This window comes from Ranitomeya imitator, chromosome 1, assembly GCF_032444005.1.
Source record: "Ranitomeya imitator isolate aRanImi1 chromosome 1, aRanImi1.pri, whole genome shotgun sequence".
Lineage (NCBI taxonomy): Eukaryota > Metazoa > Chordata > Amphibia > Anura > Dendrobatidae > Ranitomeya > Ranitomeya imitator.
In genome coordinates, this window is record NC_091282.1 from 827699776 (window position 1) to 827725492 (window position 25717).

At 43.3% G+C, this 25717-nt stretch overlaps 1 protein-coding gene across 1 annotated transcript in view; it reads right to left on the bottom strand.

Annotated features, from left to right (window-relative positions):
* Positions 1 to 25717, bottom strand: part of SSBP4 (single stranded DNA binding protein 4) — a 586978-nt gene that overhangs the window by 315081 nt on the left and 246180 nt on the right. Inside the window, exon 4 of the mRNA XM_069740596.1 lies at positions 15527 to 15611. Within this exon, the coding sequence (XP_069596697.1) occupies positions 15527 to 15611 (85 nt within the window). The remainder of the gene's footprint in view (positions 1 to 15526; positions 15612 to 25717) is intronic.

A 25717-nucleotide genomic window follows, 5' to 3' on the forward strand; every position in this document is an offset into this window, starting at 1 on the left:
CCTAATGCAGCGTAGTTTCCAACAACTACTAAACGAGAGCATTAAGATCGAAGCTCTGGAAAGGCAACCTGGAGAACACCTTGGAGTGTAACACACCATCTCTCTCCACCCGATACCCATTTTATAGGCCTAATGCAGTGTAGTTTTCTACAACTACTGAACGAGAGTCGGAAGACCGAAGCAATGGCAAGGAAACCTGGGGAACACCTTGGAGTGTAACACACCATCTCTCTCCACCCGATACCCATTTTGTAGGCCTAATGCAGTGTAGTTTTCTACAACTACTAAACGAGAGTCTGAAGACCGAAGCAATGGCAAGGAAACCTGGGGAACACCTTGGAGTGTAACACACCATCTCTCTCCACCCGATACCCATTTTGTAGGCCTAATGCAGTGTAGTTTTCTACAACTACTAAACGAGAGTCGGAAGACCGAAGCAATGGCAAGGAAACCTGGGGAACACCTTGGAGTGTAACACACCATCTCTCTCCACCCCATACCCAATTTGTAGGCCTAATGCAGCCTACTTTCCGACAACTACTAAATGAGAGCATGAAGATCGAAGCTCAGGAAAGGCAACCTGGGGAACACCTTGGAGTGTAACACACCCTCTCTCTACACCACGGAAGGGCTGATTCTTAGGAAGGAAGGCTGTCGGAAAGAAGCAGGGCGCGTCCGAGGGTGATTATATTCTTATTAGGTATATACTCACCCTCGGACGCGCCCTGCTTCTTTATTTGTAATGAATGTTTATTTGCAATGTGGTTTTGACTTACTCTATTTTTTTGGTAAATAATGATTTTATTATTTTCATTGTTTTGCATCTTCTTGGCAATAATATAAAGAAGACGCGACAGGACAACACTCGGTGGATGCCATATCTGTGTTTTAAATTGAAAAAAACTTTCAGTTAACTACTTGCAGGAGAAAGTTATTGTAGCTGGTGGCCATTTTTAGTACTGTACCAGATTTTTGTTGTATGTGTTTGTTTTTAATGTTAAAATGTCTGCATTTGATATCTCTCCAGTATTTTCTTTTTTATAAGCAAAATGCTTATTTTTATATTTTCTGATGTTGGTTCAAGGGGTACACGGGCAGCAGTAGACAGGTCAGTGGAGGCCTAGTGGAAGGAGGGACCGCAGACAGGCTTTGAAGGCCTAACATAATAAATTGGGCTGGCTGTAGGCAATTTAAAATTGGTTCCAGGGGAACACGGGCAGCAGTGGCCTGGTCAGTGTAGTAGTAGTGGAAAGAACGGGCCGCAGACAGGCTTCGAAGGCCTAACATAACAAAAATTGGGATGTAGGCAATTTACAATTGGTTCCAGGGGAACACGGACAGCAGTAGACAGGTCAGTGGAGGCCTAGTGGAAGGAGGGACCGCAGACAGGCTTCGAAGGCCTAACATAATAAATTGGGCTTGCTGTCGGCAATTTTAAATTGGTTCCAGGGGAACACGGGCGGCAGTAGCCAGGTCAGTGTAGTAGTAGTGGAAAGAACGGGCCGCAGACAGGCTTCGAAGGCCTAACATAACAAAAATTGGGCTGTAGGCAATTTAAAATTGGTTCCAGGGGAACACGGGCAGCAGTAGACAGGTCAGTGGAGGCCTAGTGGAAGGAGTGACCGCAGACAGGCTTCGAAGGCCTAACATAAGAAAAATGTAAATACAATGGTATTGACAGTGCCAGGCATTGAAGGATGTCAGCGCATAGACTAAACATTGGTGGAGCTGTGAGAGAAAATTTTGCAAGTGGTAGAGCACTGTTTGAGCTGGGGTGGGGACTGTCTTGTGGCCGGCGGTACAGGCCCAGGGCCCCTCATTTTACAACGGTGTGTCTGGCGTTGGGTGCGCACCACCACCGCCAGACACTTTATTGTACTATGATGGACCTAGTGGCAGTGCCGTCGACCAAAAGCGGGCACACCCACCTCCTCAGACAAACAGTACTCTCACGGGTGCTGGCGCCAAGTGGCGATACCACGGCCCCGTGTGGGGACTTTGGCCATTTAGGGAGGTGTTAACATGTCGGATGCTGGACAATCAGGTGCTGCAAATTACGAGATTGGAAAAGTCGTTCAGAATAGTCCACAGGCAAGACCTTTACATAGGAAAGCTAGGTGTCAGCCGGGCAAGGTGGGGCAAAAGATTTCGAAATCCAGTTGTGGTTCATTTTAATGAAGGTTAGATCATCTACATTTTGGGTAGCCAGACGAGTCCTTTTTTCTGTTAGTATTGAACCTGCAGCACTGAATACTCTTTCTGATAGGACACTAGCTGCCGGGCAAGCAAGCTCCTGCAATGCATATTCTGCCAATTCTGGCCAGGTGTCTAATTTTGATGCCCAGTAATCAAATGGGAATGACGGTTGAGGGAGAACGTCGATAAGGGATGAAAAATAGTTAGTAACCATACTGGACAAATGTTGTCTCCTGTCACTTTGAATTGATGCTGCAGTACCTGTCCTGTCTGCGGTCATAGCAAAATCACTCCACAACCTGGTCAGAAAACCCCTCTGGCCAACGCCACTTCTGATTTCTGCCCCTCTAACACCTCTGGTCTGCTGGCCCCTGCAGCTCGTGTTAGAACGATCACGGGCGCTGTGTGCAGGGAATGCCAGAAGCAAACGGTCAACAAGAGTTGATTGTTTGGTTGCTAATATTAGTTCCAAGTTCTCATGTGGCATTATATTTTGCAATTTGCCTTTATAGCGAGGATCAAGGAGGCAGGCCAACCAGTAATCGTCATCGTTCATCATTTTTGTTATGCGTGTGTCCCTTTTGAGGATACGCAAGGCATAATCCGCCATGTGGCCCAAAGTTCCAGTTCTCAAATCTGTGGTTGTGCTTGGTTGAGGGGCAGTTTCAGGCAAATCCACGTCACTTGTGTCCCTCCAAAAACCAGAACCCGGCCTTGCCGCGCCAACAATTTCCACTGGCCCCGGAAAAGCTTCCTCATTAAAAATATAATCATCCCCATCATCCTCCTCGTCCTCCTCCTCCTGTTCGCCCCCTACCTCGTCCTGTACACTGCCCTGGCCAGACAATGGCTGACTGTCATCAAGGCTTTCCTCTTCCTCAGCTGCAGACGCCTGATCCTTTATGTGCGTCAAACTTTGCATCAGCAGACGCATTAGGGGGATGCTCATGCTTATTATGGCGTTGTCTGCACTAACCAGCCATGTGCATTCCTCAAAACACTGAAGGACTTGACACATGTCTTGAATCTTCGACCACTGCACACCTGACAACTCCATGTCTGCCATCCTACTGCCTGCCCGTGTATGTGTATCCTCCCACAAAAACATAACAGCCCGCCTCTGTTCACACAGTCTCTGAAGCATGTGCAGTGTTGAGTTCCACCTTGTTGCAACGTCTATGATTAGGCGATGCTGGGGAAGGTTCAAAGAACGCTGATAGGTCTGCATACGGCTGGAGTGTACGGGCGAACGGCGGATATGTGAGCAAAGTCCACGCACTTTGAGGAGCAGGTCGGATAACCCCGGATAACTTTTCAGGAAGCACTGCACCACCAGGTTTAAGGTGTGAGCCAGGCAAGGAATGTGTTTCAGTTGGGAAAGGGAGATGGCAGCCATGAAATTCCTTCCGTTATCACTCACTACCTTGCCTGCCTCAAGATCTACAGTGCCCAGCCACGACTGCGTTTCTTTCTGCAAGAACTCGGACAGAACTTCAGCGGTGTGTCTGTTGTCGCCCAAACACTTCATAGCCAATACAGCCTGCTGACGTTTGCCAGTAGCTGCCCCATAATGGGAGACCTGGTGTGCAACAGTGGCAGCTGCGGATGGAGTGGTTGTGCGACTGCGGTCTGTGGACGAGGTCTCGCTTCTGCAGGAGGACGAGGAGGAGAAGGAGGGGGTGCGAACGGCTACAGCCAACTGTTTCCTAGACCGTGGGCTAGGCAGAACTGTCCCAAACTTGCTGTCCCCTGTGGACCCTGCATCCACCACATTTACCCAGTGTGCCGTGATGGACACGTAACGTCCCTGGCCATGCCTACTGGTCCATGCATCTGTTGTCAGGTGCACCTTTGTGCTCACAGATTGCCTGAGTGCATGGACGATGCGCTCTTTAACATGCTGGTGGAGGGCTGGGATGGCTTTTCTGGAAAAAAGTGTCGACTGGGTAGCTCGTAGCGTGGTACAGCGTAGTCCATCAGGGCTTTGAAAGCTTCGCTTTCAACTAACCGGTAGGGCATCATCTCTAACGAGATTAGTCTAGCTATGTGGGCGTTCAAACCCTGTGTACGCGGATGCGAGGCTAAGTACTTCCTTTTTCTAACCATAGTCTCATGTAGGGTGAGCTGGACTGGAGAGCTGGAGATCGTGGAACTAGCGGGGGTGCCGGTGGACATGGCAGACTGAGAGACGGTGGGAGATGGTATTGTTGCCGCCGGTGCCCTAGATGCAGTGTTTCCTACTACGAAACTGGTGATTCCCTGACCCTGACTGCTTTGGCCTGGCAAAGAAACCTGCATAGATACTGCAGGTGGTGCAGAAAATGGTGGCCCTACACTGCCGGAAGGGATGTTGCGTTGATGACTAGCTTCATTGGCCGAGGGTGCTACAACCTTAAGGGACGTTTGGTAGTTAGTCCAAGCTTGCAAATGCATGGTGGTTAAATGTCTATGCATGCAACTTGTATTGAGACTTTTCAGATTCTGCCCTCTGCTTAAGGTAGTTGAACATTTTTGACAGATGACTTTGCGCTGATCAATTGGATGTTGTTTAAAAAAATGCCAGACTGCACTCTTTCTAGCATCGGATACCTTTTCAGGCATTGCAGACTGAGCTTTAACCGGATGGCCACGCTGTCCTCCAACAGGTTTTGACTTTGCCATGCGTTTTGGGCAAGATACGGGCCCGGCAGATGGAACCTGTTGCGATGTTGATGCCTGCTGCGGCCCCTCCTCCTCCGCTTCAGAACTGCTGCCGCCTGCACCCTGTTCCCCCAATGGCTGCCAATCGAGGTCAAGAACTGGGTCATCTATTACCTCTTCTTGTAGCTCGTGTGCAACTTCGTCTGTGTCACCGTGTCGGTCGGTGGTATAGCGTTCGTGATGGGGCAACATAGTCTCATCAGGGTCTGATTCTTGATCAGCACCCTGCGAGGGCAATGTTGTGGTCTGAGTCAAAGGACCAGCATAGTAGTCTGGCTGTGGCTGTGCATCAGTGCACTCCATGTCAGATTCAACTTGTAATGGGCATGGACTGTTAACTGCTTCACTTTCTAAGCCAGGGACGGTATGTGTAAAGAGCTCCATGGAGTAACCCGTTGTGTCGCCTGCTGCATTCTTCTCTGTTGTTGTTTTTGCTGAAGAGGACAAGGAAGCGACTTGTCCCTGACCGTGAACATCCACTAACGACGCGCTGCTTTTACTTTTACCAGTTTCACGAGAGGAGGCAAAAGAGCTAGAGGCTGAGTCAGCAAGATAAGCCAAAACTTGCTCTTGCTGCTCCGGCTTTAAAAGCGGTTTTCCTACTCCCAGAAAAGGGAGCGTTCGAGGCCTTGTGTAGCCAGACGACGAACCTGGCTCCACAGCTCCAGACTTGGGTGCAATATTTTTTTTCCCACGACCACCTGATGCTCCACCACTACCACTACCCTCATTACCAGCTGACAATGAACGCCCCCGGCCACGACCTCTTCCACCAGACTTCCTCATTGTTTTAAAAACGTTACCAAACTAACGGTATTTGTTGCTGTCACACAACTTACACGGTGAGCTATAACTTCAGTATGATTTAGCTACCCCTTTACAGGTGGGTGAGACCACAACAAAAATCAGGCACAATGTTACACACTCTGTTGTTGGTGGCAACAAATGAGAGAGATGCCACACACGCAGGACTGTCACTGAAGCGCAAATGTAAATATTAATCTCCCACTGATTTGTTGTTTTTTTTTAAAAGGGAGACTTTAGAAAAAAAAAATAATAAAAAAAAATGATTTTTTAAGGAAGAATTTATAAACCAAATAAAATGAAATGATTGTTTCAGGGAGAATTTAGAAAACAAATTAAAAAAAATAGGCTTTCTATGGCCCACTGAGTGAGAGAGGACGCACACAGGAGTCAGGAGTGGCACACAAGCCCAGAGGCCAATATTTATCTCCCACTGATTGATTTAGTGATTTTTTCAGGTAGATTTTGGAACCCAAATCAAGCAAAAAAATAAATAGGCTTTCTATGGCCCACAATTGGAGAGAGAGAGAGAGATGGCACACCCAGGAGTGAAGACTGGCACACAAGCAGAAAGGGCAATATTAATCTCCCACTGATTTGATTTTTTTTTTTTTTTTTCAGGGAGACTTTAGAAAAAAAAATACAAAAAAATGAATTTTTCAGGAAGAATTTAGAAGCAAAATAAAATAAAATGATTGTTTCAGGGAGAATTTAGAAAACAAATAAAAAAAAAAAATAGGCTTTGTAGGGCCCACTGAGTGAGAGAGGACGCACACAGGAGTCAGGAGTGGCACACAAGCCCAGAGGCCAATATTTATCTCCCACTGATTGATTTAGTGATTTTTTCAGGTAGATTTTGGAACCCAAATCAAGCAAAAAAATTAATAGGCTTTCTATGGCCCACAATTGGAGAGAGAGAGATGGCACACCCAGGAGTCAAGACTGGCACACAAGCAGAAAGGGCAATATTAATCTCCCACTGATTTGTTTTTTTTTTTTCTTTTCAGGGAGACTTTAGAAAAAAAAATACAAAAAAAATGATTTTTTCAGGAATAATTTAGAAACCAAATAAAATAAAATGATTTTTTCAGGGAGAATTTAGAAAACAAATAAAACAAAAAATAGGCTTTCTAGGGCCCACTGAGTGAGAGATGACGCACACAGGAGTCAGGAGTGGCACACAAGCCCAGAGGCCAATATTTATCTCCCACTGATTGATTTAGTGATTTTTTCAGGTAGATTTTGGAACCCAAATCAAGCAAAAAAATTAATAGGCTTTCTATGGCCCACAATTGGAGAGAGAGAGATGGCACACCCAGGAGTCAAGACTGGCACACAAGCAGAAAGGGCAATATTAATCTCCCACTGATTTGATTTTTTTTTTTTTTCAGGGAGACTTTAGAAAAAAAAAATACAAAAAAATGATTTTTTCAGGAATAATTTAGAAACCAAATAAAATAAAATGATTTTTTCAGGGAGAATTTAGAAAACAAATAAAACAAAAAATAGGCTTTCTAGGGCCCACTGAGTGAGAGATGACGCACACAGGAGTCAGGAGTGGCACACAAGCCCAGAGGCCAATATTTATCTCCCACTGATTGATTTATTGATTTTTTCAGGTAGAATTTAGAACCCAAATCAACCCAAAAAATAAATAGGCTTTCTATGGCCCACTATTTGTGAGAGAGATGGCACGCTCAGGACTGGCACACAAGCCCAGAGGCCAATATTAATCTCCCACTTTTTTTTTTTTTTCCAGGGAAAATTTATAAACCCAATAAAAAAAATAATAAATAGGCTTTCTATGGCCCACTATCTGAGAGAGAGAGATGGCACGCTTAGGACTGGCACACAAGCCCAAAGGCCAATATTAATCTCCCACTGATTGATTTATTGATTTTTTCAGGTAGAATTTAGAACCCAAATCAAGCAAAAAAATTAATAGGCTTTCTATGGCCCACTGAGTGAGAGATGGCACACACAGGAGTCAGGAGTGGCACACAAGCCCTGAGGCCAATATTTTTCTCCCACTGATTGATGTTGTGATTTTTTCAGGTAGATTTTGGAACCCAAATCAAGCAAAAAAATAAATAGGCTTTCTATGGCCCACTGAGTGAGAGATGGCACACACAGGAGTAAGGAGTGGCACACAAGCCCTGAGGCCAATATTTTTCTCCCACTGATTGATGTAGTGATTTTTTCAGGTAGATTTTAGAACCCAAATCAAGCAAAAAAATAAATAGGCTTTCTATGGCCCACTGAGTGAGAGATGACACAGACAGGGATGGCACTCTAGCAGAAATGCCAATCTTAATCTCCCACAAAAAAAAAAAAAAAAAAAGGAACTGTCCTTCAATTACTATCTCCCTGCAGTAATCTCAGCCAGGTATGGCAGGCAGCAATAAGGAGTGGACTGATGCACAAATTAAATAAAAAGTGTGGACAAACAAACAAGATAGCTGTGCAGAAAGGAAGGAACAAGAGGATTTGTGCTTTGACAAAAGCAGTTGGTTTGCACAGCGGCGTACACACAGCAATGCAGCTATCAGGGAGCCTTCTAGGGCAGCCCAATGAGCTACAGCGCTGAGGAAAAAAAAAAAATGTAGCTTCCACTGTCCCTGCACACCGAAGGTGGTGTTGGGCTGTGGAAATCGCTACAGCACAAGCGGTTTGGTGGTTAATGGACCCTGCCTAACGCTATCCCTGCTTCTGACGAAGCGGCAGCAACCTCTCCCTAAGCTCAGATCAGCAGCAGTAACATGGCGGTCGGCGGGAACGCCCCTTTATAGCCCCTGTGACGCCGCGGACAGCAAGCCAATCACTGCAATGCCCTTCTCTAAGATGGTGGGGACCAGGACCTATGTCATCACGCTGCCCACACTCTGCGTTTACCTTCATTGGCTGAGAAATGGCGCTTTTCGCGTCATTGAAACGCGACTTTGGCGCGAAAGTCGCGTACCGCATGGCCGACCCCGCACAGGGGTCGGATCGGGTTTCATGAAACCCGACTTTGCCAAAAGTCGGCGACTTTTGAAAATGAACGACCCGTTTCGCTCAACCCTACTGATCAGTATTGGTAGAGAAATGAGCAGATTTCTCTGATAAGTTATATTACACAGTTTCTTATTATTGATTTCTGAAATAAGCATTAAAATAATAGTTACACTTTAAGGAGTTTTTCCTATATTAAATATCCACAGAATACTGTATATGCTAAGTGTATGATAACTGAGGATCCCACCTCCAGGGACACCTGCTATCTTGAGAAAAAGTTCCTGTGTGGGAATGGTGTGGTGATATTTAGGGATGAGCGAACAAGCTCAGTGCTACTCGGGTAACACTCGAGTATCTAGGTGCTTGGATGTGCTCGTTACTCGATGATCATTAAACGGTGCTCGAAAAAAAAAAACCTCAAATCCCAACCCGGCATTGCCTGCGAGTCACAGTAATGCCATAGCCATCTTGGTAGTGGCATTACTATAATTGGCTGGCCATATGACATCATCAGGAGTTATAAAAGGACTGGCGCCACAACACTCGGCACAATGATGTCATTGCACAGTTTAGGGACAGTTCTTTCTGGAGGGAGAGAGTGCTTGTCCAGATTTGTGTGTGCACAGTTTAATGAATCAGAGTCCTGTGGTGTTGATACTGGTGCTGATGCTGAAACATACCATTATACTAACAGTCCTTCTAAGGGCTAATCTTGAGTTTTGTTGTTTGTATCAGATACGTTCTGCATTTAGCCTAGGGTGGGAGAGTTGCAAGAGCAGGAACAGTGGCTGAATACAGTCTCTAGGCAGGGTTTTAGGGCTTTGCAGTCCATTGCAATATATATAGCTGTGGCAGTTGACCACATTCTTTTTTTTTAGGTGAAAAAAATTCACTATATTTTCATCCATAGAGTATTACGTGCTTTGTGCTACATTTCGGTGTTATATAACACTCCCAAAAAGCACTGAAAAATGTTTCTGTATTCAATTACTCATCCATAGAGTATTATGTGCTCTGTGGTACATTTCAGTGGTATATAACACTCCAAAACAGATTTGAAAAATATTTCTGGATTCAATTACTCATGCATAGAGCATTACATGCTTTCTGTTACATTTTGCTGGTATTCAACACTCAAAAAAAGCATTTAAAGATTTTTCTGGATTCAATTAGTCATCCATAGAGTATTACGTGCTTTCTGTTACATTTCGGTGGTATATAAAACTCCACCAGCATGTGTCCAGGAACATCACCGGTGTCCTTACCAACGCGGTTGCTGGGATTATCCACTTAATGACCAACATATGGACAAGCACTTGTGGTCAGAAAAGCTACATTTCCCTGACAGCACACTGGGTGAACATTGTGGAGGCTAGGGCAGGGTCCCACCCTGGCATGTCTCATGTGCTACCGATGCTGAGGATTGCTGGCTCTACTTCTATCAGGGTTTCTTCCACCTCCTACACCAGTTTCTGCACCCCCTCATGCTCATGCTCCTCTGTCTCCAATGTGCTATCTCAGATCATGCCATGCACATCAATCGGAGGCTGAAAGCTCTGCAGCACTGCCTTAGCAATGAGGCAACAAGCTCTGGGAAAAGCTAATTTGTCTAGGAGACAAATCGCACACTGCGGCAGAATTATTGAAAGGAATAATGTTGGCGGCTGTGAAACTTGGCAAGTTCACACACATACCATGCTTGGCCCATATGCTAAACTTGGTAGTTCAGCAGTTTCTAACAACCAAACATATTTGCCAGAGCTTTTGGTTAAGGTACGCTGACTCAGTGGCCATGTTTGCAAGTCATTTACAGCTGCTGCCGCTCTAGCAGTGCTACAGCAGCACATGCAAGTGCCACCTCACTGACTGGTGTGCAATGTCACCATGCGCTGGAACTCCACACTGCACATGCTGGCTAGGCTTTGTGAGCAGTAGAGGTCAGTTGTGGAATACCAGCTCCAACATACCCGTCGGTATTCTGATCAGCCTCTGCACATAACAGCTGAAGAGTGGGCTTGGAAAAGTCACATTTAAGCAGTTCTTCAAGACATTGAGGACTCCACAAAGATGGTGACCAGCGATGACGCCATAGTCTGTGCAATTATCCCGCTTCTAAGGCTACTTAAACAGTGTCTGCTGACAATTAAACATGACCCTTTGCATGCGTACCAGGTGGAAATGGAGGAAGACATGAGACAGGGAGTTACTACCCAGCCTAGCCTCATCTCATCTGCTCAGCGCAGATTGGGTAACAATGAGGGGGTGGAGGCTGAGGAGGAGGAGGAGGAACAGGAGTTTGCAACAGAGGCTAGTACAAAAACAAGGTTTGTCCCATCTCTCCTATGTGGATGGACTGAGGAGGGGAATGAGGAGGAGAAGGTGGAGAGTAGTCATCATGGTGAAGAAAGGGAAGTGTTGGCTGTAGGGACCTTGGCACATATGGCAGACTTTATGTACTGCTGCCTTTCCCGTGACCCTCATGTTACATTCATCTTGACCAAAAAAAGAGTACTGGTTGTTCACCCTGCTAGTCCCGTGCTACAAGGAAAACCTTGCATCTCTCCTACCTGAGGCAGAGAGGTCTACTAAACTGGTGCTATAGCAGAAGTTCATTGTGGAAAATATGTTGAAAAAATTACCATCAGACAATGCTAGTGGCAGGAGGAAAGTTTCCTTGCCCAAACAAGGAGAAGAGGAGAGGGAGACACACCAGGTATAGCAGAGGCTGACCGGAGATGTCCGAGTATTTTTGACAAGAAGGGAGAAGCTATTAAAAATATCTTGCAGACAAAACCAGCATACTCCCTAATTCCTCTGATAATTCAGCTATTTGGTCTCAAAGCTTTTTGTGGTGTTGTTTTGTGTTGTTTTGTGCTGCCCTTCCACTTGGGTCTTGTCTGAGTGGGTTTTTAGTGTCGCCAGGGGGTCAAAACAGACAGGCGCTTTCGCCTGTCAACAGAAAGTGCTAACAGGCTCACTTTGATAAAAATTACCAAAACTTGGATTAGCCTCAACTTTTCCACAGCATCAGATGACAGCAGCATATGAAGTGTTTTTAATCTTCAATATTTCAATGTGGCCTGCCAGTTGTTGCCTTCAAGGGTCTATGGATGACTGGATGACCCTAGTCACCCCAGTAATTTTTTCCTGGTGTTGTGCAAAGTCTTTACGAGTGTAGTGGTCCATAAAATACTCTTTCAAAGTATTTCAATGAGGCCCGCAAGTTGATGCCTTCAAAAGTCTATGGATGACTGTAATATTATTATTATTATTATTTATATAGCACCATTGATTCCATGGTTCTGTACATGAGAAATACCCTCCTTATCATTTTTTCATGGCTTTGCACTATGGGCAGAGTCTTTATTAGTGTAAAAGTTTTTTTATGAGGTACTACAGTTGGTGCCTTCAAGGGTGTATGGATGGCCCTGCTTATAATTTTTGGCAGGCTTTCCACTTAGTGCATAGCCTTTATGAGTCTAGGAGTACCACTACATGACAATTTGAACAGAATGCATAAGCCTTTATCGCTAATACAGGGTGTATCTGAGTCCCTATTCCATCTAATTTTTGGCAGTTCTTACTTCCTTCATAAAATACACTGATATTTCCAATGTTTTAATAAAAATATAAATGTTGGTTTACTTAATTATTTGTTTAAATTCCTTTTTAAATGTTGCCTTATATACAAATCATTATACAGAAAAGAATGTTTTGTAACATTTTCTTCCTGTAAACACCAATTTCTCGTCAATTTTGAAAGTTTTATTGTCAGTGCTAAAAGTGGAGTTCAAGTATGACACCATTATTATCACCATTGTTATCAGTGTAGACTGTGAGCCCTCGCGGGCAGGGTCCTCTCTCCTCCTGTACTTGTGTGTGCCTTGTTTTACTCATGTTTATTGTACTTGTCTATATTTGCCCCGTTCATATGTAAAGCGCCATGGAATAAATGGCGCTATAAAAATGAATAATTATAATAATAATAATCAGCAGCCATCTAGGAGTCAGAGATGCTTCTAGGGGCTTCTCCATGCTGTTCTCCTTCCATTCAACACTTTTTCTATCCAATTCAACAATTTCACTGCCCTCCAGACCTCCTTGTAGGGTCTGCCAGAAAAATGCTTGGATTTCCCATTGAATCCCATTATACTCGTTATTCGACTCGAGCATCTGCACATTAGGAATTGCTCAGTTCGAATAAGGAGCATCCAAGTATTTTAGTGCTCACTTATCTCTAGTGATATTGGACTACAGCTTTATTTAATTGAGACTGATGGAATGTCTAGATCAATCAAGTTCTATGAAAGTGAGCAAAGTGGTGGTCTATAATGCTCGTCATTCAGAGGGTGACTTCAAATCCAGTGATCTCAGGATTGATGAGGGTTTATTGGTCTGACCCCCAACAATGATACATTAATTGCCTATCTTGTGGTTAGCAGAGAGGCTCTCTGTATGACATGATCCCACCCTATGTCATAGTTAAGTAGCATGGCAAAATCATTGTTTATAACAAAAAGGGGAAATTATATAAATGCATGTTGTCTACCTTAAAATGTCAAGATCATAACAATTTTGCAGGTAAAAAAGTGAACCCCTACAAATGACATTTCTGAAGCCATTGATTATTTCTTTGCTGTCAACCTTATGCTTCTGCAGAGTTGGTGATATTATGTGAAAGGTAAATTTCTCTCCAGAGGGAGAATAATTGCCTGTGGGACTTTTCTTTGCCTTTCTTTGTCCTGCCACCAAATTTTAGTCAACTATATAGCTGGAGGTGGTGAATAAAACATTAAATAGCGGTGCGCTATATAGAAGCAGTTATATGACGGTCTGTGATCCTGCTCGTGTATAATATTATAAATGTGACATAGTTAAAGAGTAATACCTTTTAGAATGTGTGATCAGGTATCTGTTTCCACTGAAAACACATCATACTGAAGAGGCGGTTGAAACAGCCAGTATCACAGCCAAAAGCTAAATTAGTCCGTGAAACTTCATGAAAACACAGTGAAACTTACATTTTCCTAAAATAGGTTCTCACCTATTTCAAACCTTATCTCTATGCCAGCAAAATAGCAATTTACCTCCAAATACATTCCAGAAATTGCTCTTTTGAAATCGAAATCTTGGTTACAAAAATTTGATTTGTGTAACAATCTGTGCCCATATTAATGGGAAACCTGTCTTCAACAAACATCTTAAAGTAGGACTATGTCTCCATAAATATCAGAATTTGCAATATTCTGTGCCCCACTTAAGCCACTTGATGGCTGAAAACCAATCAATTAATTCTACCTGGAAATCTAAAAAGTCGAATTTTAGTGTAATACATTATTCATTCAAAGTGTCTCTCAAACATTCTAAAAGTGTCAACATATTTTAGAGAAATAGAAGGGAGGGCTGAGTGACCCACATTTTTTTCCTGTACCAAGCAAAAGGCTCTTTGCAAAAAGTTTTGAAAATACTAGAAATGATCAAGCTTGATAGAAAATTGATAGCAAATCGAGATGGTTCATTCTGACGAACAATGATCAGTGATTATCAGTAGGACATCTAATATAAATATTGACAATGTTTTATTAAAAAAATACTTAAATGCTTTGCAGACTCCTCATTTTTTAAAAAAAAACTTAAAGTTGGTATAAATGTCTCATGATTGGGAATCAATATTATAATATGATGTTGCAGTTAAGCTTGGATAAGGAAGTCAAGGCTCAGGAGTTAACTCAATCCAATAAATGGGTCTGTCTATTAAAACAAAACCCTTTATTTGTCCTAATAAGCCAAGACATGCGGAGATAAGAGAAGGAAATTCCTCACTCTTTACTCTAGAGAACTGCAAAGAATCATAGAAATCAATGGATGCCTATTGATGTTAATGAGTGCCCTGAAATGAACTGCTGCCACTGGAAGAGGTAGAGGTAAAGGTATCCCCAGTGAGAACTGCGAAGGACGAAGGTCACAGAAATGGGTCCCATAAGGACCAGCTTATCCCCAGACTCGTAAATAGGAAATTTTCCATTAGTTCCCATCTTATAGTTCATATCAGTCAGTAAGCGTGAGCAGGAAATGGTTTATATCAATTTTTGACCAAAAATATATTCAATGCACAGACATAACAAACCGCAAAGGCTATGAAAATAAAATCACATACATTAAATAAATGTTTTACAATGTGTCCTAAGTAAGGCCAGGGTCACAAATAGTGGTAAATGGCTGCTTGTGATTTTTAATGCTGAGGTATTAAGCGCAGGAAGGGTTAACTGAATACATGGCTGTTGACTGCTGAATTTTTAACCAAGCTTCCATGGGAAACATATTTCCTGAACCACCAAGGTTCCAATTAAACAGAGAGCCCACAGCCTGCCCGCTAGAATATATGTTCGGCCTGAATCATACACAAATGTGCCACAGCCAAGTACAATAGCCGCACGCAACAGGCTTTTCCTTGGCTCAGATTGCCGGTTCTTTTTTTTTTCTTAAGACTTTCCAGCTGTTTTTCTATGTTCAACCAGAGTCTCATAAAAGATCAGTAAAATGTTGTTAAATTGGGGGAAAATACCAAAAGAAAAGTGTGTTACATTTTAGCGAATCAAAGAGTCTTGAAAAGTAGACATAATTTTGAATTTATTTTCACTTAACCCTTTATGTCACCATTGGGTATTCATGTATGAGAAAATGGCATCTGTACATAATGTACCCTACGCACAACACAGCAGCAGCATTTTTCTTCATCATCCAACATTAATTGTATTGTAAGACAAGAGAAACCATATGAATCATTTAAAGAACAAAAGGTTCATAGGGTAGAAGTGTGGTGTAAACTTACATAGTCGTGGAACGCCTTTGCTTCACTGGAGTGTTCACAGGTCTCTCGTCTGTCAGGTGCTGCACAGTACAAATCCCAAAATACGCTGTATAATGTCAAGGAGAGAAATAAGTTAGGAGGACTAAACTTAAAAAAACACAGCTGTATCTCATAGTTATCCATGACCCATTAAATTACTAAAGTTATATGGTAATGATTGACAAAAAACTGCACATTATCATAATTTAATGACAGGTCAGTAATCATGACCGCATTGGCCTACTAACAAAAAATAGTAACTTACCAAACTCATTCAAAGTAAAAAACTACTCAATTCAAGAGACGATGTGGATGAAATTAAAATCTTTCATTGTCTCCAAACTTTGCTAGAAATCATGTACGCATCACTAGGCTAACGAATGGTGGTCATAAACATTAGACTAGTGGTGCCAAGCTGTGTGGCTCGTGACCCCAGTTCTGTGGCTCAATGATGACCATATACACTGGTTACATTAGAACATCCACATTGACAATATTGTAGACATACACTATAGGGTCAAAAATGTATTAGGACACACTTCTTAATCAGTGAATTGCATCACCAAGTACAGTGCCAAGAGTCAGATGGAACGGGGTAAGTCACATCGACGCCGGACTCTAAAGCAAGTGGAAAGGGGATCTATGATGTGACTAACCTAGACATCTGATGGACAAATATGGGTTTGCCAAGTAATCATAGGCTGCCTGATTGCATTATGCCAGCTGTAAAGTTTAATGAAATGGCGTTGTTTTTGATGGGTTGGCCTAGGACCTTTAGAAGCTTCCAGAAGTGGATTTTACAATGTAAGCCTATAGAGCGTAAGAATAAGGGCCAGAATGAGGTCCCAAAGGATTACACTGTAAAAGAGACTTCCAGCTCACGCATAGAGCATAGCATGATCTAGATGGTCTCAACAGCAGTGACGTCGTTTAGCAGCTGAGAGGCGCTGAATAACAGAGAAGATGATGGTAGGTTAATATATTAACACATTGACACTACAGTTAATACACATATACAGGTTTAGGGGAAAAACAGTTAAAGGGAGGGCTTCTTTAAGCCAATGGTTATTAAAATTAGCTCTTCTCCAGAAACAAGAAAGCTGGCTCTTGAGTGCCTCCTATTGGAGGTAGCTGAACCTCAATATCTGACCCTTTAAAAATCCTTTCCACAAGGCTCGGGTATTTATTCAAACCAGAATCTTCTACAAAAAAGCAAAAGATACCTATTTACACATAGCTGTTTCATATTTTTTGCCTCTTGTCAGTGCAAAGAAGGGTGTTGATTGGCAAGTTTCTTAGAACAAATGTTAACAACTAAGTTATGGCATCACCACCACAGCAGCAGAGAGATAAAACTGGACCAGTGGAAGACGAGCAATGCTGATTTTTTTTATTTTTACCAATAACAAGCCTAAAGATGTTTAAAAACTAAATCATACAAAACCTTTAAATATTCTGATAAATAATTAATACAAATGTTTATAACTTATCAAACGACACTTTTCAAGAGACCTTTGATAAAATCCACAAGGATAAAATAAAAGTTTTCTGGTAAAATGAGGAAATCAGTCAGGTTAGTAAAATAACCCCACAATACCACTCAGGGCTTAGCATGGGACAACTTAAAGCTTCCAAACCGCACAAACCCCTTCCAAGACATACTGAGCCTACATGATTTGGCCAAAACTGCGCTGTATTTTTCTAGCTCTTGGTTTGAGGACCATTGCCTACAAATATGTTAGACTTGGATATTTTCTTATTTTTTTAGCAGCCTTTTTTTTATATTTGTAGCCACCAAAAGTAATAATTCAGTTATAATTTTAGCACATCAAGAGCTAAGTGTTACATTTTAGAAATGTAATTAAAATCTACTCACAACATTCTTCTTTGACAAGATTTGTGAATCTATGTAGACATTAATTAAATGTATGATTGAGTCTGTGTTCTTAAATATTAACTATTATTTTAAATACTGAGAAGCATTACTATTAAATTAATTATACATTTATATCCAGATGAGGATTTTATCAATGGTTAGGCTAAGAATGAATGAATCTATAAAAGACTGTACAAAAAGTTTTCATCAGATAACTTTACTTCATGTCCATGTATTTCTTTTACGTGAATTCGTAAAAGGCTTTTTCCTGATAATTAGCTTTTATAAAACATAACAGGGATCAGCGAACAAATAAGCAAACAATTTTTTTGATATCAGATAACAGCTTTTATGTAAGTTTAACAATCATAGTTGTCAGCAGCACATTTTCCCATGTATACAAAGGATGTGCAGCAAACAATAGTTTTCTGATCTACTACAAAAAACCGCCTAAAATTACATACCGCAATAAGAATGATTTTGTATGTAATTTCTTATAAAATTTTGCATATTTCTATTTCACCCCTTATTGTTAATATTATCTGGAAATATACAATTTTCCTTCTTAGATCATTTTGAGAACTGATAATGACCCTAGAAATAAACCATACCATGTAACTAATATATCATGAGAACTTACAGTACAGCGTGCGTCTGTCTGCCTCTAACTCCCTCCTCCCCTTCCCTCTGCATAGAATATTAAATTCACCAAATGTTATCTCCTTAATAGGAAAATCTGTGCTCACTGAAGAAATATTTTACCCAGAATGGAAGACGGAAGGGCCAGCCTTAGCTATGGCGAGAGGGAACATGCACAATTGCCAGGACTCCTATTCCCATGAGGGCCCAAAGCGAAGTCTTAACTACTGCAGGTTAAGTGAGCCAGTCAGTATGTGGCTGCCTGACTTTATTATTAGTGCAGTTTTCAAGGTTAGAATTGTAGAAGAACTTTTGGTGACATCATGGTCATGTAACCCTGTGAAAGTAAGGAAGAACTGAAGAGGAGAGAACGTGATATATTTTCTACATTGTGCATGCGTATATTGTAGCAATATGTTATATGTTCATGTGGCCTCTAGGGGTCTCACTACTTTTATGTGTGTTCTATATTCTTTGTTTGGAACTTGTTGGATGTTGTTGCATTCGGATTTCATGTAATGGAGGTTGAGACATGATGTGAATAAAGAGCCTGGAGATACTCACAGAGTGTGATTTATGACAGGATTCATCAAACAGAACATATATTTCTGTTCAAAATGCAATGTGTAGAGCAGGCGTAAAACCAGCGTAAAAGTAAAAAAAACAAACACTACATACTTACCTACCGCTGTCTGTCCCCGGCGCTCTGCTTCTCTGCACTCCTCCTGCACTGGCTGTGAGCGTCGGTCAGCCGGAAAGCAGAGCGGTGATGTCACCGCTCTGCTTTCCAGCCGCTGTGCTCACAGCCAGTGCAGGAGGAGTGCAGAGAAGCAGAGCGCCGGGGACAGACAGCGGTAGGTAAGTATGTAGTGTTTGTTTTTTTACTTTTACGCTGGTAACCAGGGTAAACATCGGGTTACTAAGCGCGGCCCTGCGCTTAGTAACCCGATGTTTACCCTGGTTACCAGTGAAGACATCGCTGAATCGGTGTCACACACGCCGATCCAGCGATGTCTGCAGGGAGTCCAGCGACGAAATAAAGTTCTGGACTTTCTGCAGCGACCAACGATCTCCCAGCAGGGGCCTGATCGTTGGTCGCTGTCACACATAACGATTTCCTTAACGATATCGTTGCTACGTCACAAAAAGCAACGATATCGTTAACGATATCGTTATGTGTGAAGGTACCTTAAGGGGTAAGGTTTCTCCTTGTGGAGAGTGACATACCAGCTGGCTTGTCAAGGTAAGGAGGCTTATTCGCCGTGCAATGCTCCTCCGGGAAATTTAATATGCAAATTGCCTCTTCAGAGAAAAAGAGGACTTGAACTCTATAGGGCCATCTGTTGGAAGTAGCGATCCTACAAGTCACAATCAACCTCCAACAGGTGGCGCTATAGAGTTCAAGTCCTCTTTTTCTCTGAGGAGGCAATTTACATGTGTAAAATACTGTAAGCTTAACATACATTGTGTGTTTGTGTAGAATGGAGATTAGGTATGCAACAAACAGTGTGTGTAGCAAGGAGTGTATGTGTGTAGAATGGATTGTGTGTGTGTGTAACATACAGTATGTGTAATACACAGTGTGTGCGTTTACCATTAAGAGTGTGTAACAGTGTGTGTAGCTTATAGTATATGTGTAACATACAGTGTGCATAGCATGGAGAGTGTGTGATTGTAACATACATTGTGTGTAGCATGAAAAGTGTGTGTATGTGCATGCAGGGCCGCCATCAGGGCATTACTGCCTTTACTGTTGTATAGGGCCCGGTGAGCAGAAGTATAAACTAGGTCTGGGCTTCTCCTCTTGTGCTTTTCCTCATGTGGCCCCAGGGTGTAATAAAGTACTGTGTGCCGTGGGGACAACCTCAGCACTGGGAGCTTTCCCAAAGTTCCACGGCCGCCTAACCTGAATGGCTGCGCAGCTCTAGCTACTTGCACCTTTTCTGGACATCTGGTCAGGTGATGGTGCGTACACGATGACGTGCCACTGGCCGTTTCCCGGACACCAGAATCAGAGCTGCACCTGCAGGGGATTGTCAGTGAGGTAAGTATGAAAAAACATTTTGTTTTTTCTTTATAAAATGAAATAAGTAGGTTGGGGGGAGAGGGACTGCAAATGGTGAAGTGAGGTGGGGAGGAGGTTTGCAAATTATGAAGTTGGGAGACTACAAATGATAAAATGAGGGGAGGGAGACTGCAAATGATAAAGTGAGGAGGCAGACTGCAAATGATGAAGGGAGGGGGAGGGAGGATGTAAATTGTCAAGTGAAGTGAGGGGGGGACTGCAAATGATGAAGTGGGGGGACTACAAATGATAAAGTGAGATGGGGACGGGGGACTGCAAATGAAGAAGTTAGGGGGCGGACTGCAAATGATGAAGTGAGTGTGGGAGGGCGACTGCAAATGAAGTGAGGGGGAGGGGGACTGCAAATGATGAAGTGAGGGGGGAGAGGGACTGCAAATGATGAAGTGAGAGGGGAAGGGGACTGCAAATGATGAAGTGAGGGGAACTGCAAATGATGAAGTGAAGTGAGGGAGGGAAGGGGGACTGCAAATGAAGTGAGGCAGGGGACTGCAAATGATGAAGTGAGGCGGTGGAATGAAAATGATGACGTGAGGGGGGAGGGAGGGTACTGCAAATGATGAAGTGAGGAGGATGTGGGACTTCAAATGATGAAGTGAGGGGGGACTGCAAATGATGAAGTGAGGGGGGACAGGGGACTACAAATGATGAAGTGAGAGGGGAGGACTGCAAATGATGAAGTGACAGGGGGTGGGGACTGCAATTGATAAAGTAACGGGGAGGAGGACTGCAAATGATGATGTGAGCTGGAAGAAGGGGGACTGTAAATGATGAAGTGAGCATGGGAACTGCAAATGAAGTGAGGGGAGGGTGACTGTAAATGATGAAGTGAGGGTAGAAGGGGACTGCTAATGATGTGATGGGGACTACAGATGATGAAGTGAGGGGGAGGAGGATTGCAAATGATGAAATGAGGGGGAGAGGGACTGCAAATGATGAAGTGAGGGGGAGAAGGGGGACTGACAATGATGACTTGAGGTTGGGGACTGCAAATGATAAAGTGAAGAGATGGGGACTGCAAATGATGATGTGAGGGGGACTGCAGATGATGAAGTAAGGAGGAGCATGACTGCAAATGATGAAGTGAAGTGGGAATGCAAATGAAGTGAGGGTGTACAGGGGACTACAAATGATGAAGTGAGGTGGTGGACTGCAAATGATGAAGTGAGGGGGAGAAGTGGGACTGCAAATGATGAAGTGAGGGGAACTGCAAATGATGAAGTGAGGGAGGGAAGGGGGACTGCAAATGAAGTGAGGCAGGGGACTGCAAATGATGATGTGAGGCAGTGGAATGAAAATGACGATGTGAGGGGAGAGGGTACTGCAAATGATGAAGTGAGGAGGATGTGGGACTTCAAATGATGAAGTGAGGGGGGACAGGGGACTGCAAATGATGAAGTGAGGGGGGAGGACTTCAAATGATAAAGTGACAAGGGGTGGGGGACTGCAATTGACGAAGTAAGGGGGAGGAGGACTGCAAATGATGATGTGAGGGGGATTGCAGATGATGAAGTGAGGAGGAGGAGGACTGCAAATGATGAAGTGAAGGGAGACGAGGGACTGCAAATGAAGTGAAGTGAGGGTGTACAGAGGACTGCAAATGTTGAAGTGAGGCGGAGGACTGCAAATGATGAAGTGAGGTGGGGTGGGGTGCTGCAAATGATGAAGTGAGTGGAAGGGGATTGCAAATGATGAAGTGAACTGAAGGATGGGAGACTGCAAATTATATAGTGAGCAGGGGACCTCAAATTCTGTGAGTGGGCAGGAGACTGCAAATGATGAATTGGGGGGGCAGGCTGCAAAAGTTGAAATAGGGGGAGGACTGCAAATGATGAATTGAGGGATGGGGATGGGAGACAGAAATTGAATTGAGGATTAGGGGTGGCGAGAGCAAATGATGAACTAAAGATGGGGCAGGGAGAGCAAATAATGACTTGAGGGGCAGGGGAGAGAGCAAATAATGATGAATTCTGAGGGTGGGGGAGTAAATGATGATGTACTGAGACTAGGAGATGGGGACAGCAAATGATGATGAATTGAGGGTGGGTGACAACAAATGATGATGAATTGGGGTCATTGCAGCAAATAATGATAAATTGAGGGTGAGGAGAGTAAATGATGTATTGAATGTGGGGGAGAGCACTTAATAATAAATTAAGGGTGGGGTGAGAGAGAAAAAAAGACAAGACATAATGAATTGGGGTGGGAAGGGCATATAAATATAATGAATCAGAGGAGCGTGAGGTATAGATTCGAGGGTGTTGAGGATGTAGAAGTGTAACTGACATTGAATTGGGGGAAAGAGTACAGGTACTTATGAATTTATATATTGCTTGGGTGGGGAAGTAGCTATTTCTGGTCTGGTCTCCGGGGTATAAGAAAGACATACCGTAGCTAAACTAGAGCGGGTGCAGAGAAGAGCGACCAAGGTTATTAGAGGACTGGGGGGTCTGCAATACCAAGATAGGTTATTACACTTGGGGCTATTTAGTTTGGAAAAACGAAGACTAAGGGTGATCTTATTTTAATGTATAAATATATGAGGGGAAAGTACAAAGACCGTTCTAATGATCTTTTTTACTCATAGACCTGAGACGGGGACAAGGGGGCATCCTCTACGTTTGGAGGAAAAAAGGTTTATGCATAATAACAGGCGCGGGTTCTTTACTGTAAGAGCAGTGAGACTATGGAACTCTCTGCCGTATGATGTTGTAATGAGTGATTCATTACTTAAATTTAAGAGGGGACTGGATACCTTTCTGGAAAAGTATAATGTTACAGGGTATATACACTAGATTCCTTGATAGGGCGTTGATCCAGGGAACTAGTCTGATTGCCGTATGTGGAGTCGGGAGGGAAATTTTTTCCCCAATGTGGAGCTTACTCTTGCCACATGGTTTTTTTTTGCCTTCCTCTGGATCAACATGTTAGGGCATGTTAGGTTAGGCTATGGGTTGAACTAGATGAACTTATAGTCTTCCTTCAACCTTAATAACTATGTAACTATGTAACTATTTACAGTTGATGGGGGCACAGTGGTGAAATAAAATTATTTTTTTAAATGGTTGGTTGCATAATAACCAATTATATATTAATGGTGGTGCTGTGTAGTGTAGCAAAAAGGGAAAAAGTGGGGAATGTGCTGTGGAAGCGGTGCTCTAGGTAACTATGTGTTATTTAATGCAGAGACAAGTCTAAAGGACTTCAACTAGAGACGCCACTGGTGAGTCAGTGTGTTACTTGTAGACTTACACTATACACTGTATACTATATACCAAGCTCCTGTTTATAATGTCACTGGTGATCACTGTATTACCTGTACAATAATAATCATAATCTTTATTTTGATATAGCGCTATCATATTCCACAGCGCTATACATATATTATCATGACACTATATACAGAGCTCCTGTGTATAATGTCACTGGTAATCACTGTATTACCTGTACACTATATACAGAGCTCCTGTGTATAATGGCATTCAGTATTGTGCTTTTTTTATTTTTATTAATGATCAGTTTTGTAGTATTCAGTCACTATGTGGTGGTAATATGTGGTCCAGCCAGGGTGTGACTGTATTTGTTCCTTTTATGTGTATTGATCAGTCACTATGTGATGGTAATATGTGGTCTGGTCAGTGATGGACAAGAGACAGAGTAAGGGTTAACAATATTACTTAATACAGGGATACTCCACGCAGGAAGGTAAACAGTTAAATGGGAGGGAAATAAGCAGTTCAGATGTAAAAGGATATACTGATTGAAGGAACAATGGATATAGTAGAAGTAATAGTTCTGGTAGTCTGTTTTCAGGCTGTGGGGGTTATAAGGTAAGTGATGGCGTCAACAACAGCTGGTGCGGGGTTGGTCCGGTGAAGTCCTGAAGATAATGATGATCCGTCTTCTGGCGGCAGCGGTTAGTCTCTGTTATCCTCCGCTGAGCCCCTAGTTCATATTCTGATGCGGTAGAGAGGGTACGGGCCACAGCACTGTTTGAGCCTAACGTGGCTCGGCAAATATACACTGGGGGGTCAAGGCGCAGATAACGGTCACACACCTGGTCTCTCTATCAGTCGGCCCACGCGTGGTACTCATGGGCCCGAAGCGTTCGGCACCTTATACTGTGCGGGTCAGCGGGCACACTGCACATCTCTGTGCGCAGTCTCTGTTGGTGGCAGCAGGGATGCTCGGGCGCAGGCCTGTGTTGCTGCAGTGCTCGAGGGACGGAGCACTCACTTCTCCCTGCTGCGTGCTCTGTTCCCGCCAAGTCTGCCTGCTTCTGCATGCGCTGTGACTTTTTTAACTTAGCCACACACCCTGCAACCGGATGCAAGTGTAGGTCCAGTCGCCTAAGCATTTCCATGGACAACAGAGGAGACAGCCTCAACAGTAACGGAACTGGCACAGAGCAGGTACCCACATCCCGGTCTTACAATGGTATGACTGTATTTGTCCCCTGTATGTGGTGTTATTGGTCATTTAAAAATGAAAAATAAATAAAAACATACCTAAAAAGAGTATTGGATATTTTAAGAAATGTTTATCAGGCTAGAGAAGAGTAAGGCCCGGCCAAAAAGCCTACCTTGTTGCGGTGGCGGCTTAAAAATTAATTTGGCCATAACAAAATCTGCTGGCTATGTATGTGATATGGTGCTCAGTAGGAACTGTTAATGTGTGATTGGTGAGGATATGGTGCAGAAGTGTAGTTTTTCCAAGAGTGGGCGGTGGAACTGTGAAAGGGGTGGAGGCGGAGCTAGGGTGGAGCCTGAGCTCTGTCTCAAGGGGTAATGAAAATTTTGCCAGTAGAGGGCTCTGAAATTCCTGGTGGCAGCCCTGTGTGCATATACAATATGCAGTGTGCATCCATATTTTAATATACCAGCAGCACAGACCAGAGTTTAGAGGAGAAAACACGTCTGCAATAACCCAATGAACAAGCAAAACGCTCATTCATCAGGTGATTGGATCGTTTATGCTGGAAATAAAATCATCGTTCTCTGCTGCACATCACCCCATGTAAAACAAGACATGTGCTGTTGATAATAAGGCTGGGTTCACAATAAGTCCAAGCAGTCCGTTAGACGGATTGCATTACACTGTGGCATAACGCGGTGTAACGCCGTGCGTTAAGGCTGCCATTACTCTCTATTTTGGGCGCATCGCTAGCGCACGCCCAAAATAGGCGTGCGCTAGCGATGTGCCGTCATTGAGTGACGGACCCTGGGAAGCAGGCTGCAGCGTTTCTGGGTCCGTCACCGCTAGCGCAGATAGAGCATCTGCTAGCTCTATCTGCGCTAGCGTGATGGCATGTCAGCACTTGCGTTAACGCAGCCCATTTAACGCATGTGTTGAACGGGCTGCTGTTAACGCAATGTGGACCTAGTCTAACATGAAACTATTGGGACAGAGTGATCATAAATGATATCATTATAACCACATAATTCTTTGTCAGCCTGTGTAAAGAGGACAGAAAACAAGTGCCAAATCACTTGTATATAGTAGATCACAACTCAATTAATGGTCTTAAAATGACCTGAACTCTAAATGTTTAGGTATAAGTGTGCATTTGGGCCCC